Source organism: Priapulus caudatus, unplaced genomic scaffold (assembly GCF_000485595.1).
Source record: "Priapulus caudatus unplaced genomic scaffold, Priapulus_caudatus-5.0.1 Scaffold25, whole genome shotgun sequence".
Taxonomy (NCBI): domain Eukaryota; kingdom Metazoa; phylum Priapulida; class Priapulimorpha; order Priapulimorphida; family Priapulidae; genus Priapulus; species Priapulus caudatus.
This window is the reverse complement of record NW_014577086.1, coordinates 882,196-896,880: the sequence shown is the minus strand read 5'-3', so window position 1 is coordinate 896,880 and position 14,685 is coordinate 882,196. Positions and strand designations below refer to the sequence as shown.

At 44.0% G+C, this 14,685-nt stretch overlaps 1 protein-coding gene across 1 annotated transcript in view; it reads right to left on the bottom strand.

Moving 5' to 3' along the window:
- Positions 1 to 14,685, bottom strand: part of LOC106813999 (ALK tyrosine kinase receptor-like) — a 71,335-nt gene that overhangs the window by 15,276 nt on the left and 41,374 nt on the right. Inside the window, exons 4-10 of the mRNA XM_014818257.1 lie at positions 14,290 to 14,449; positions 13,334 to 13,481; positions 4,604 to 4,750; positions 4,292 to 4,454; positions 3,787 to 3,969; positions 3,361 to 3,609; positions 1,397 to 1,513 (exon numbers count right to left, since the gene is read on the bottom strand). Of these exons, the coding sequence (XP_014673743.1) occupies positions 1,397 to 1,513; positions 3,361 to 3,609; positions 3,787 to 3,969; positions 4,292 to 4,454; positions 4,604 to 4,750; positions 13,334 to 13,481; positions 14,290 to 14,449 (1,167 nt within the window). The remainder of the gene's footprint in view (positions 1 to 1,396; positions 1,514 to 3,360; positions 3,610 to 3,786; positions 3,970 to 4,291; positions 4,455 to 4,603; positions 4,751 to 13,333; positions 13,482 to 14,289; positions 14,450 to 14,685) is intronic.

Below are 14,685 nucleotides of genomic sequence, written 5' to 3'. Positions count from 1 at the left end.
CCCCCCACGCAGCGATATGAACATACCACGACATCAGCCTCCCACGCTGGGACGTTAACATACCATGACATCAGCCCCCCACGCAGCGATATGAACATACCACGACATCAGCCTCCCACGCTGGGACGTTAACATACCATGACATCAGCCCCCCACGCAGCGATATGAACATACCACGACATCAGCCTCCCACGCTGGGACGTTAACATACCATGACATCAGCCCCCCACGCAGCGATATGAACATACCACGACATCAGCCCCCACGCTGGGACGTTAACATACCATGACAGCATATGCCATGATGCGGCGTTAACATAATCAGCACAGCGGAACACGAACGCGACGTGACATCACTTTTATGACAAAATGCAATCACAACATGACATTGCCCCACAAGGAGACGGATGCAACCATTACATGACACGACCCCGACGGGGATGCGATACACGGTCATAACATGGTGTTACGCGAGATGATGCGAGAGTGAAGACAGATCGCAGCTACGCGATCGGTCGATCACGCCAGTGGGCCCTGCATTCGTCCACTAACACACAGACAGAAAACAAGAAAGTCATGGACATCAGCCACGTAAGAACGCATACGGTAAGATCAAGCGTGAGATGCAAACCTTCTAGCGTTCGCGGCAGGAAACCACGCCGCGACTCTAAAAATGTCGTTTGCGATGACCATGCGTTATCGAACAGATACTGCTAGCAACTGCAACGTGGGAGCGGAGTTGGGGCGGGCTGACCGTACACGCGCGTGATGAACCGAGGAGTGTGTGCCACGACACGAACGAGACATCAACGCTGAACGCTGTGCAACTGCGCCTGCGATTCATGCACGAAAACTGCCAACAAGCTTCACTTCCAGGCGACAGGGCCATGTCCTCGGTAACCGCGGGCATCGTGCTTCGAATCAAACGAACCTAGTTTGTGCGGACATTATCTATCACTGGTTGAAAGCGCGAGAGGGTTAGATGCGGTTACGATAAGCCAAACACGAGGAAGGAGAATTAGTCGCAATTTTTAGCCACGGCAGCTAGGTTCTGTTACCTTCCGAATTTTCTGACTGCGCAGTTTCCAAATCTGAAGTGATAGAAAGTAGGTTGGTTTAATCGGATCTCATCGCCGCTTTTCGCCCGGCACGTGACCGAACAGATTTGCTACAGTACGTGGCTACGTCACCAAAAATTGCTCGTCTGCCGGGTCGCAGGAAAGGTTAGGTGATAAGAGAAAGAAAAAACCGAATCAATTCGGCAAGCAGGAGTAGCACTCCGACGTGACGACACCGACGACGCTCATCGTACGTTCGTCTGACGGTCGCTATGACTAACTCGCGCCGAATTATTCGCCGCCTTCGTTACCGTCGTCATCGTCGATCGTGTGACTCACCTGCGCAGAAGACGCCGACGCATGAGACGAGGAAGGCCGTCAACGAGCAGATGACGATGATGATCATATGTTGTTGAGCCGGCGGACCTCCGTTCTGAGCCGTCACGACGGGGTCGTCTGCAAAGAAACTCGACGCGTTTTCTTTTGTCTTTTTGGCGCCATTTTGTTGTTGAAAACCATGGGGCGTTCGGCAACCGCGTTGCTTTAATCTGGTTTTAAGATTGGATGAGGTTCAATGTTGATTGGTTTCAAGATTGATTTGGTTAGAGTATTTGTCCGGCAGCGATAGTCGCTCTTACGCGAATGAGGTTGTCAGTGTTACGCTGGTACTCTATATGCACTGCCGACTAAACCATATCGGGATAAATTGTCTTGTTCAATGACACAATCGTTGTGGGACTTGAAACACAGATCGCTCAACCCGAAGTGATTATTTTGCAAGCCGACGCAGATCCGAGCAGTGCGAGCAACATGCATCTTCTCGCTCCCCGTTAGAGTACGTACTTATATTGACACGTCGTGTATTTCGCAGAAGACGAGAATATCTCATGTGAGCAGAATGGTTTATTAATGTGATATTAAATTATATAATGTAATAATTCCCCAGTGCCCCCCCCCCGCTGAAAAAATCCTAGCTACGCCACTGTGTACGCCACGGACACTCACACCGCAAATGTACGCCCGCGCATGCGCAGTCGCTTCACTCACCTTTCCGCGGCGGCGTCGGCGGCATTGTCTCCACCTCGGGAAACAGATAGCGATTTTTAGATTTTATTTCTTCGATCTTCGCGAGAAGGTTATCCCGATGCCTCTTCGTTTGTTTGGAGAGTAGCATTTCTCTCTTCAAGGTTTCCGTGAGGAAGAGTTCCGCCTCTGAATAAAATAAACATCACATAAATGAAATATTGTTTACATACAGTCAAACATGACACCTCTGTACTTTTATATAACCAGACACCTGGCTATAAAAGATAAAACATTCCCTCGCTAGAGGGCTATGATATATACTCAATACGGAGCGAACACCTGTTCAACGCAGACAGAGAAAAATTATTTTATATCCCTCGAGTATGTTACCACTACATACAACGATCACTCTCCTCCAAGACGATGGCTAGAGGTGAGGTCAGAAGCTACTGGACCCCTTTCTCGTATATATAATGAAAATATAAACGCGGGTGGATAATTTAACAAATATACGCAGCATTTATTATATAATACGTACGGGTGTGTTACGTATACAGTTATGTCAGGGTCCTGCGCGCCTGTGTAGGCCTACCACGGCTGAACCTTACAGTGAGTTTATGGTGTTATTATATATCTGTGTAGATAAGACTTTTACGCGTGATAAGTACACATGTACTAAGAACACACGCGCAATGTTTACTTTCCGCTTTTATTTGCTACCAATCTTTCGTGTTGCTATTGGTACACGCGAATATGTCAGATTTTTTTTGTGGCAACTAAAATGTTTAACTTTCACGCTGTGTAGTTTATGTATGCGTTTCTCTACGTACGTGTACAGCTGCTTATTACGCGTGTAATTTCCATATACAATTATAGCACTTGGCTGCGTAATCAAATACATCGCAAATCATCGTAATACGAAATAATAATAATAAGTATTTTATATCTAGCAATTAAGCATCTGTTCTGATATTTCAAACACTTATGCTAAAGACTTAGAGGGAGGTAAGGTTACTACAACCTACCGCTTATTCTGCAGCCAAAGCTATAGACATAATATTGACTGAAAGGTTGCATGCAATTAACTAACTCATGAAATAGCTCCTATACAAACCATGTTTATTCTATATGCAAATGTGTCTAATAACAATATGTAATAATAAAAATAATAAAAATAATATAAATTATAAATAGAAATAGTAAAAGTAATGTATTATAATGTATTAATAATAATGTATAAATTAATGCAATGTTGAATAATATAAGCGAGAGCTTACCGACGCAGACTTTATTGGCAGATACTAGTTGGTTCATCGGGCAGTGGCACTCGTAGTCCGTGCCCGACGTGAGAATGCACATGGCGCCAACCGGGCAGATGCAGCCGTGTGGCGTAACGTACGTGATTATGACCGCACCGGGACCGGTGTTGAGACTGAAGCGGTCATTGCTATCAAGAGCGTGTGGCGTCGCGTACGACCATCCGCCTCTGCCGTCGTTTTCAATGTCGTTCACTTGCGCGTCGCCACCTGCTCGTAAAACAGTAAACATTTGCTGACACTGTGGACGTCAGAGGAATTCTCAAGAACAACTGCTTCGTTGACTGCACATCTTTCATCTCGCCAAGTTTCTATCTAGGTCTAAGCGTTAATGCCCGCAATGTTTTACGTACGCACTGAACGGACGAGCGCAAAGTAGAGACCCACCTCTGTAGCCTCCTCCACTGCCGCCGGCCATGCAAGCTCCTCCGCCTCCCCCGTAACCTCCCTTCGTGTTCCACGTGAGCTTCTTCATTGCCAGGGCACAGGCCTCGCCACCCTGGCTACCGTCAATTAGCGAGCGGCCCGTTGAGGTGGAGTTTGTCTTACCATCCCACCCGCCTCCCGCGCCTGGCAAACAAAGACGAGTTATTAAGAAGTAAATACATAAATATAAATAAACGAATAAAAAAATCAATGAAAAAATTAAACAATTCACGAATAATGAATAAATAAATAAATAAATGAATAAATAAATAAATAAATGTTTAGTTAATCAAATATATACGACGGTTCATATTATGACGATACATAATCCACAGATCTATCTATAGAGAAAAATTCAACAGAGCACCTGAAGAGCACTGCGTGTTGAATCAAATGTTGAATTAGCTGCCTATAAGCATGTGTCACTCTACTCACGATCACATACGATGATTAGTGATTTAGTTACCTGGCCCATCTTTCAGCATGTTGCCGTTTCTACCAGCGAGCCCACTGGACGTGTTCAAAAATCCCAAGCCATTGAGTTGATGCGTCGCACCAGCACCGCTTCTGTACGACATACCTCCTCCACCAGCAGCCACTAGCAGAGGGATCGGTTTCATGTCCTTGAGCTGAAGGAAATTCGGGAAGGTTGTAGATTTCATATTTATGGCCACGTCTTCTTGTAGTCGTGAGTGTCGAGGCGATTGTCGTCTCGAGTTCGCTTCTTTAGATTATATGCGTATAGCCAATGATAATTGTCATTATCAGTTTGCCTCACCTTGAAAATAAATGTGGCACCACCTCCACCGCCGCCACCTCCGGCATAGTTTGACCCGTTGCTGTTGGTAAGAAACTTCTTCCTATCGAGGGAGTCTGGGATCTCCCCATTGCAGATGCTGCCAACAAGCGTTCCCGTGTCCATCATCTATAATGCAGCAAATTAACACGAACATGAAGGTCGGGCATAGATTACCGACAACCGGCCGAAGATTGGCTAGTGCGGTCTGCACGAATTATCCATTTAGAGGTACCACATGTGGAACCTGCTACACATGTAATTATAGTATCGACGTTTACAGACTATAGGAGACGCGTAGCCGTAGCCTTTCGTCAACTGTGTACGGTTGCACTATACTCAGTCTCTGGAAAAGGGGTTTTCAGCCATTTTTGTGGTAATCTTCGGTACTAGAGGCCGCTAATTTGCTATATAACGGCAAGCTAGATGCCCCAAAGATATAGGCTATATAAGGCTAGAAAGTATATTGTCGCGTAATTGAGCCATTCCCTTAAGCGATGTAGCCATGGCACACATTTTAGTCTGTGAGACAGGATACGATGACTTGCAGGAAACGCGCATCATTCAGCTGGCAAAAGGATCCATCAGAGTCTAGACCTTATACGCATTACCACTTAGTGCCCTGGTTCCCAACCGGGGGTACTAGTACCCCCTGGGGGTACCAGAGAACACCACAGGGGGTACCTGGGAAGCCTCTTAGACAATTTAAAAAAAGTAGTGCTATATAATAATCAGCGGGTGATTCAGGCATCTCTATCGACAGTGCCAACAAATCATGGTTTTCGGTCGAGGCAAGCAAGCGACAGAGTGGTACCCTCCGCGTGCCAGCGCAGCAGCAGCAGCGAAGCCCACGCAGCAGCACGGGCCGCAGGGAGGAGGGGGAGGGACCCTAAATGTGCCAGTGCAGCAGCAGCAGGGCCCACGCAGCATGGGCCAGAGGGTACGGAGTTACGTTTGTAACCAGCTACCTGTGTGAAGCAAGCTTTTCAGCGATGGTTACAATCAAGACAAAAGCCCGTAACCGCCTTGAAATCCGCAGAGACAGCAGAGTCAGTCTGTCAAAAACTGAACCACGGTTCAAAAAGTTAGTTTCTGCCATGCAGCAGCAGTCTTCTCATTGAACGGTCGTTTAGTGCACAGTGCGCTTGATTGGAAAAATTCGCTGTGCGACTGCATTAATAAAACATAAAGATGATGTCAAAATATTCATGACAATACATCAGTGTTGGTTCTTCCTTCACGACGTTCTATTTCTATCTATTCCTGTCTACGCTGCGATCACGTGGCCAGGCGCATCCGCCTGATCTATATAATAATATATAGTATGTACTGAAGCCGTTGCCTGTAGATGTGAATGTGGGCGAGTGAAGCTGTTTGTGTGTGTGTGTGTGTGTGTGTGTGTGTGTGTGTGTGTGCGTGCGTGCGTGCGTGCGTGCGTGCGTGCGTGCGTGTGTGTGTGTGTGTGTGTGTGTGCGTGCGTGTGTGTGTGTGTGGTGTGTGTGTGTGTGTGTGTGTGTGTCTGTGTGGTGTATGGTGCGTATCCTGCCGTGCGCAGCGCCCAGTGTATGTGTGCGTACCTGCGTGCGCGCGCGTGTATGTGTGCGTACCTGCGTGCGCGCGCGTGTATGCGCGTGCGTGTGTGTTTCGTGTTGTGTGTGGCAGGAATTAGTAAACGTTGTATAAATCTGATTCGATCATTTCTGATTTCGCTCATGATTTGAGTAAATTGTTTAACTAGTAGATATTATTTTGTAGTCACGCTTTGGTAATTATATATCATGCGATATAATATCTTCTCAATCGTGTTGACGAAAATAATACGACAAGAGTAGACGCTGATTGAAGTAAAATCAATTAGGAGAATAAAATTGCTGAGTGTATAAACTGTGAGTGATATGCTAAATATTTTCTCATTTAAATATTAAACAGTATTTTAAATACAGAGCGGCATTTCATGCATATAGATACTAAGAGGCATGTCATTGTGTGTCACTGAAGTAGATTCATTAACTGCAAACGAGCCATGTGCTATAAACTCGCATCAGAAGCAGGAGTGCAAAGAAAAATGATTGTGAAACAGAGACGTATTGGAATGCTTGAGATACGCATATATCAGCCACGTGTTGAAGATTATAGATACTAATATTAAGAGCGTATAAAGAATGTGGACCATAAAATATGTACCATGTATATACTATATAAGAACTCTATTATACTAAATAATACGTTATATTAGTATGTAGAGATCAGTGAACTGTACTAGACAGCTCCCGGACTAAACACTAGAATTATAATTTTGTGTTTGCGGGCGTCTAATGAGTGGAGTGAGTCATCTCCTACACCAAACATCCCCGAGTCACTTATATTATGATCATAGCGGCAGCAGGCTAACCCAAGTACGTACTCGACTTGGTAAATAAAGGAAAAAGGACAATACGCGGTCTACAAGCAAGCAGTCAGATAAACGTACGGTAGACCCAGACGCCGAAGCGGGATGGCAATTAGCGTTTTGATATACGGTATGTATAGAGCCACTAGAGACGTATCACGTGTAACAAGTCAGCCTGGCTGGTATATCAGCCTGTTCTGCTAGCATCTATGCCAAATGGGTGATTCTGAGGTTAGATGGCAAATTGCTGTCCTGACCACCCTTGGTCAGAATTCTTTAATGACTTGCCAGGTTTTGAATCAATTTCATTGTTTGATGAATGTCTTAGATCATGGTAAAAATTAGCACTAAACTGGATTTCATATACATGAGATTTCTTAAAAAAAAATTAAGTTTGATGTTCAGATGGTCTCGGAATGGCCTGTCCTAACCCATGGTAGCCAAATTTCCACCAATGATTTGAAGCTGTTGTCGTCATTCAAGGATGGGAAATCTAGTTTGGGTGGAGTTGCTATTGTTTCAACTGTAATTCAGCAAAGTTTCATGCGCCTGTGACCATAAGTGTAAGATGGGTGAACCTCAGACCTATTGTCCTGAATTTTTATCAACTTCGTTACGACTGTATTGTGCGGCCATCTATTCATAGACAATGGTGTTAACCAATGACCAATCAGATCCAATCAGACCAAATAAGACCAAATCAGACCAATCAGACCAATCAGACCAACCAGCATCACATTTCAAGGAGAAAATTTGCCAAAAATAGGTGCGTACTTAACTTGCATCACCTCTGTTACGCAAATTGTATGATAAGTAACCATAGAAACCAAACATCATAAATTGAGGAAGACAGGCATATTGACCTCTTGAATAAAACATTATTTGCATCTTGCCCTTGCTCCATGTGGAACCAACAAGGTCAAACATGACAAAATTATCAACTCCGTTACAAAAATTTATAGGCCCTTATAAAAGTATACAAAAAAGTAAAAAAGTAAAAAAGTGTAATAATCTTTGTGGTTTCAGGGCCACGGTGTTACAAATATTGGAAAAATTCCAAAAATATGCCAAAAGGATAAAAAAAATAATTCAGTTATTTAAAACTGCAATTTGCCCTCTAATCTCAGAATCACCCAAATACGACATACGCATATACGCTCTCCTATGACACTATTTATCATAGGAAGATTCTTCCTATGACAAATATTGTTGTATGTGTTGTGCGCATCATAGGAGTTTAGGAGCGCTATTATGAACGCAATCAGTGAATTTCAGCTGTAAAGCGTGGCGAAGTTGACTCGCCAATATTTCTCATAGGAAGAATTTTCCTATGACAAATAGTGTCATAGGAGAGCGTATATGCGTATGTCGTATTTGTCATAGGAAGAATTTTCCTATGACAAATAGTGTCATAGGAGAGCGTATATGCGTATGTCGTATTTGTCATAGATGCAGGCAGAACATGTTGGGTATATAGCTGAAATTAGTCTCGGCCAGCATCTCGAGATAAACATCATGCATTAGCACGCAACGGCAGGGCAGTAGGCTGAGAAAATTTCTATGGGGGGGGGGATTTCACGACTCAACTGTGTAATGCTGAGGGACGGGCGCAGCTCTTGATCGACGTCCATATAGTGTGGTAGTGGTGGGTCTGAGACAAGGCTTTCACGGATGAGTGACCAAAAAAATCACGATAGGGTTATTTACGATTATTAGCTAAGCTTATTTCTTTTAATTTTGCCCCAAAATCTAGGGGGCATCCCCCCCCCAGGGGATAGGATTAAGAAAGCAACGCTTGGCAAGAAGCTCGTGTAGGGACGCAGCGTGGAATCATATAGTTTGGATACAGAAACACATAAGCATAGAAATTAATCCGCAGCAAATCAGGCTAGAATAACATGCATGCTGCGTTAGTAGGGTATATGGTGGGTGCAGCGCTCTTGTTATCCATCGCTTCATTCTCCGAGACGATACTCTAAATGCGCTAAATGCTTCAAAATCGTGCTTTTAAAATGGGAATTTGATTGTACTGGAAATGCCACATCCGCACAATCATGGGAGATGGGGACGTGATCATGGTTACACACCAAATAGTTTTGCGAAATTTATGGTCGAAAAAATTCGAAAGAAATGAATGGTTTTGATGTTTCTTTAATATTTATACACACGTACTGGCTATTAAAGTTTATGCCGTAATTGGTAACCGTAAATATAGTAGCTCTGCGGATGTTACAAATTTAAAATGATAAAACTCTTATTAAAGTTACTGTTTACCATTCACGGTCAAATTACTGTATCGCATTCCTTATACTTGTCGTTACATTTTTGACGAATAACAAATAGCACGACATCCTCATATTTTTTAGAGAAAATATCATATTGGTCTGCAGATAATCCTGGTAACTAACAATACACAGTGTGTTGTATGTTTAGGCATTTGACAATACACTGTGTATTGTTAGCGAGTGTTCAACAATAGACTGTGTATTGTTGAACACCTTCTAACAATACACTGTGTATTGTAGTAGGTACCTATGAGCTTTCAACAATACACTGTTTATTGTTGAACACCTTCTAACAATACACTTCTTTTTTCTTACTTTTTTTTTAATTAGTTTACTTTTTGATTTGTAAACTTGAAATTGACATTTATTGAAATAAATTTATTGAAATTATTTGATTGATTTTATTTAATTTATTAAAAATGTAATTGAATTTAAATACACAGTTGCTAGGTACATACTACAATACACAGTGTATTGTTAGAAGGTGTTCAACAATACACACTGTATTGTTAAAAGTGTATTGTTAGTTACCAGGATTATCTGTGGATTGTATATCTTTCACTTTAGGGAAGGTAGTTAAGGCTATTACTACAACGACTGATTGCATTTAGATTTGGCAATATCCGATTAACATTATTCCTACTATATTATGCCAATTACTCTACTAAGGGAGAAAACCTTTGAGATCAGACGAGGAGGAATTAAGCTGCGGTTGTATTAGTGAGCTACATTACGTGAAGGATATACGTAATAGTTTCGAATGTAGTTCTGTATTAGACAAGAAAACAACTTGCCACGCCCAAAACGCATCACTTCAGAGTACAACTAGGAGCACAAACATGTGTAAATAAGTACCGGTGCAATCATGTACCAATGTACCAATGTACCAATTATGCATCAATTATGTATTAATAATAGTATATTATTCGTAATAATAACAAACACGCTATTTATAATGATCTAGCTCCCTCGGCAACGTTTAATATTACCGTGACCGAATTTATCGGTACGTTAATGAGCACGTACATTAATATAATACGTCTTTTTCATTTCAGGTCATGTTTTCCCGTTTTCTTACAATTATTTGCAATAATATTTACCGCTTCGAACGTTTCTATGGGAGATTGTTGGTAATAATGTAGTAATGCGATATATATGCACGTGACTAATCAGACCGTGTATTGAAGCATACAGAGTGCGACGAGCCATCGCTATACGTTCAACTAAAAAGAGATGATTCTCCTGGCCTCCGGCATGTTCATGTTACGATGAGGTCTGATTATATAAATTGATTTGAAGGCGCGATAGTTTCCCGTTGAGAATAAGGTTCAGCCGAGAAAAAATTGGTGATAGGTAATTGCGCGAGAGGAAGCATGGTTATATCATGGTTATTATATGTGTATCCGGAGCTTTGACGATATTGTATAAAACACGGAAACCTATCCCGTTATCTGAAAAAGAATGGGTTTGGAATTTACTTGCGGGTTGCTAGCAAATATAATGTTGACTTCAATTATTAAAAATGGAATATGAGAAACAAGTTTGGTATGAAAACAGACTTGCGTAAGTCTGGAATTTCATGAGAGCTGAGGATGTGATTATGTAAGAAAAAGATGCACTACTACAAGCTGCGGACTTGGTGAAGTGTCATTGCACACACTCTTGTGTGACAATTTTCCATTGGAAATCCGATGAAGCTAAAAAAAAAAGATAATAGCTGGAGAAAAATTCCACAGCAGCCGGTATCCAAATCAGTATTGTTGCAAGGCGATTACCCACTGTCGCTTTACTAGCAAAGCGAAAACAAAGACGCCACTCGTCATTTCCAGAAATATTAAACTTTCACGTTTTCTTCCAATTAAAATCTGATTGTTTGCATGCCTGCAATTTTATACAAAACATGTCCGCGTTAACACGTGCTTCTCTGTTGTAATACCGAACTGATTACCATTATGTACGTGTGCACTATATGTATACATGCACGTCCATAAAATAACATCAGACCAGTCTAGGTAACGCTGCTAATTAATACTAGCTAGGCGGAAAGCTGTGCCGTTGAATGTTATTTGCAACCAGAGCCGCTTCTGTATTAATAAGCCAGTTCGTAGTTAACCAAGGGTTGTGTGCCGTCACAGGTCACCGGGTCATTTGTGACAAAAATCGATGAAATCTCGAGTGCGGCGTTGCGCTCTCGGTTCAGTACGTATATGTACATGTATTCTGTGTACGTGTACACGCACGCATGTGTACGTGAACACACACGCACGCACGCACGCACGCACACGTGCATACGCACACACGCACGCACGCACGTGTACGTGCACACGCACGCATGCACGTGTACGTCCACACGTACGCACGCACACGTACACACGCACACACGCACGCACGCACGCACGTGTACGTGCACACGCACGCACACACGCACGTGTACGTGCACACTCACGCACGCACGCACTCTTACGTGCACACACACGCACGCCCGCACGTGTACGTGCACACGCACGCACGCACGCACGCACGCACGCACGCACGCACGCACGCACGTGTACGTACACACGCACGTACACACGCACGCACGCACGCACGCACGCACGCACGTGTACGTGCACACGCACGCAATCACATGTACGTGCGCACGCACGCACGCACGCACGCACGCACACACATGTACGTGCACACGCACGCACGCTCGCTCGTGTACGTGCACACGCACGCACGCCCGCACGCCCGCACGTGTAGGTGCACACACACGCACGTGTACGTGCATACGCACGCACGCACGCACGCACGTACTCACGTGTACGTGCACACGAACGCACGCACGTGTACGTGCACACGCACGCACGCACGCACGCACGCACGAACGTGTACGTGCACACGCACGCATGAACGTGTACGTGCATACACACGCACGCACGCACGCACGCACGCACGTGTACGTACACATGCACGCACACACGCACGTGTACGTGTACGGGGAACGTGTGTACGTGCACGAACGTGTACGTGCACACGCACGTACGCACGTGTACGTGCACACGCGAAGACTGTAGCATTACAACGACACAGATGCATGATGCGTGTACTGTACGGTCGAAATACGAAATATTTTGTTACAAATGACCAGACCCGGAAGAATTCGTGGCTAAGTTCGCGCATGCGCAGACTGTAACTACGAACTGGGGGTTCAACTGGCTTATAGTTGCGAAATATTAACTAAACAACCGTCTTAAACATTTCCGGCACTCGAGTCACCACTATACGCTGGCATGCCGTACGGACGGTCGTTACAGAGCGATGGCGTAGCAGACAGCTATGCAAATCAATGCGAGTAAAGGAAGAATGTAAAACCATTGCAAGAAGATGCAACAGAAAGGCGATGCTACGCGACTTGTTCTCTGTATGGTTAAATACAATCCAACATAATCCCTATATACCCTCACCCCCGGAAATAATACCAATTAATACCAATTACCGGAATCTATTACCATCAAAGAATGGAATCTCTATGCGTTTAACGCGCACACTGACGTCTCTCTATCAGATATTGCATCTATCTGATCCACGATAACTGCGTGGATGTGGCGCTTAGGGAATGCCAGCACATATTGTATTCTAGCGAATAAATAATTAATATGCAGCATGATGTATTGATCTTGTTTACTCTTCTAGGTCAAACACTGTAGTCTGATATAATGTACGAATTATCTAAATAGAATTAGGATTAGGACAGGAGCACATAAACCACATGGTATATGTGCTCTTGATTAGAATTAACGCAAGTAATTAAAACAACAATAACTCTTCGAGAAATCCCGTCCAAAATAGCACCGTATTGAACATGTACGTACCACACATCCGCATAATATATACAGAACATATTCCAGCCATACCTAACGTCAATTATCACTCCCACCTTTACCAGATTTCAAAAACGGAGGCATATTTAAACGGCTCTCAGTATTGTAGGAATAACGCAATACCAATAGTGACATGCCACTCACCCCATCATCGCGTGAAAATCTAGAAACATACCCCTGTGCAGGCGCTCTGTCCCTCCTGACCAACAAGCATATAGATGGTATCACCTTGCCTGAGGCTTAGCTGAGCGTACACCGACCTTCCTCTACCTTTTGCAGGGGTTTTCACTCCCGCACCACCACTTGCTCCCTTCGCTAGAATGCTGCGTAGAAACACCAAACGTCACCACAGAAATATAATGCTGATTGTACGTTTATGATCAAATAGCTATAATTAAAAAACTAAATGGCAAATTAGTACTTAAATTTGCGTAATTAAGGCACCCGATTATCGAAGCATCGACGGTATTTCACCAGCAGTTTACATGCATATAATGTCAATTTCCCCGCGCAAATCGATAATAATAATTTTCGGGTGCCCTACTGGGCTACTGGCCTTGTGGGCTAGTGAAGAGATTCACATGCTCTCTTCTTGGCACCGTTAAAACCGCGCGAATCGATACAACCACAGAAAGCGTATCTATAAATAGTTGACACTTAGTATGTGATTTCTTATCGGCTTCCGGTTTGATTATTGTACGCCTGCATTGCCAAGGAAAAGGCAATAAACTAGACACTGAAACAATGAATTAATTTCACTTAGATTTCTTTATTTACACAGTTGCTTATTCGGTGTTGCTGCGTGGCTAAATTATTTGAACTCGATGCGAATCATTCTGCCCACATTTACAACGACTTATTAAGTGGGGGACTAAAGGGACGCTTATGTCGAGCCGACTCGACTGGAAGCAACTGGACTTCGAGCAACTGGAAGCGATCGGCAGCGACTAGTTGCGTCCAGTTGCCCACTGTTCTATTCCGAGCAACTAGTGGCGGCCAGTCGCAGGCAGTCGCGTCGCAGTCGGCCGACCTATGAAGCACTACAGTCGCAGTGAATTGCAGCCAGTTGCTTCCAGTCGAGTCGGCTCGCAAGCCCGACATAAGCCCCCCTTTAGGGACTTAGGGTCTTACCTATAGTTGCCAGTTGCAGGCACACTCCATGACTGGATGCCCTTGTACATGCCATCGGCGATGACTGACACCTTGCTTTTTGTGTGCTTGTAGGCAGTGTCACAGTGGTTCTGTGATGGGCCGGTCGCACCAGTGGCGCCACATGTTGAGAACTCAAACTCTAAAAGTGCACACAAAAACGCGACAAATGTAACAAAATTATTCAAATTTTTCTTGATTTAATAATGAAGTGATATATGCACCTATCTAAAGATACTGATCGTGATAATTATATTGAGCCCCCCCCCCCAGGCGGTCATTTAACGCACGTAGCACACACCCAGTCCATTCGACGCATTCTCCACAAAGCCACGTGCAGACAGGCAGGGACGCACCCCCCCCCCCATACACACACAC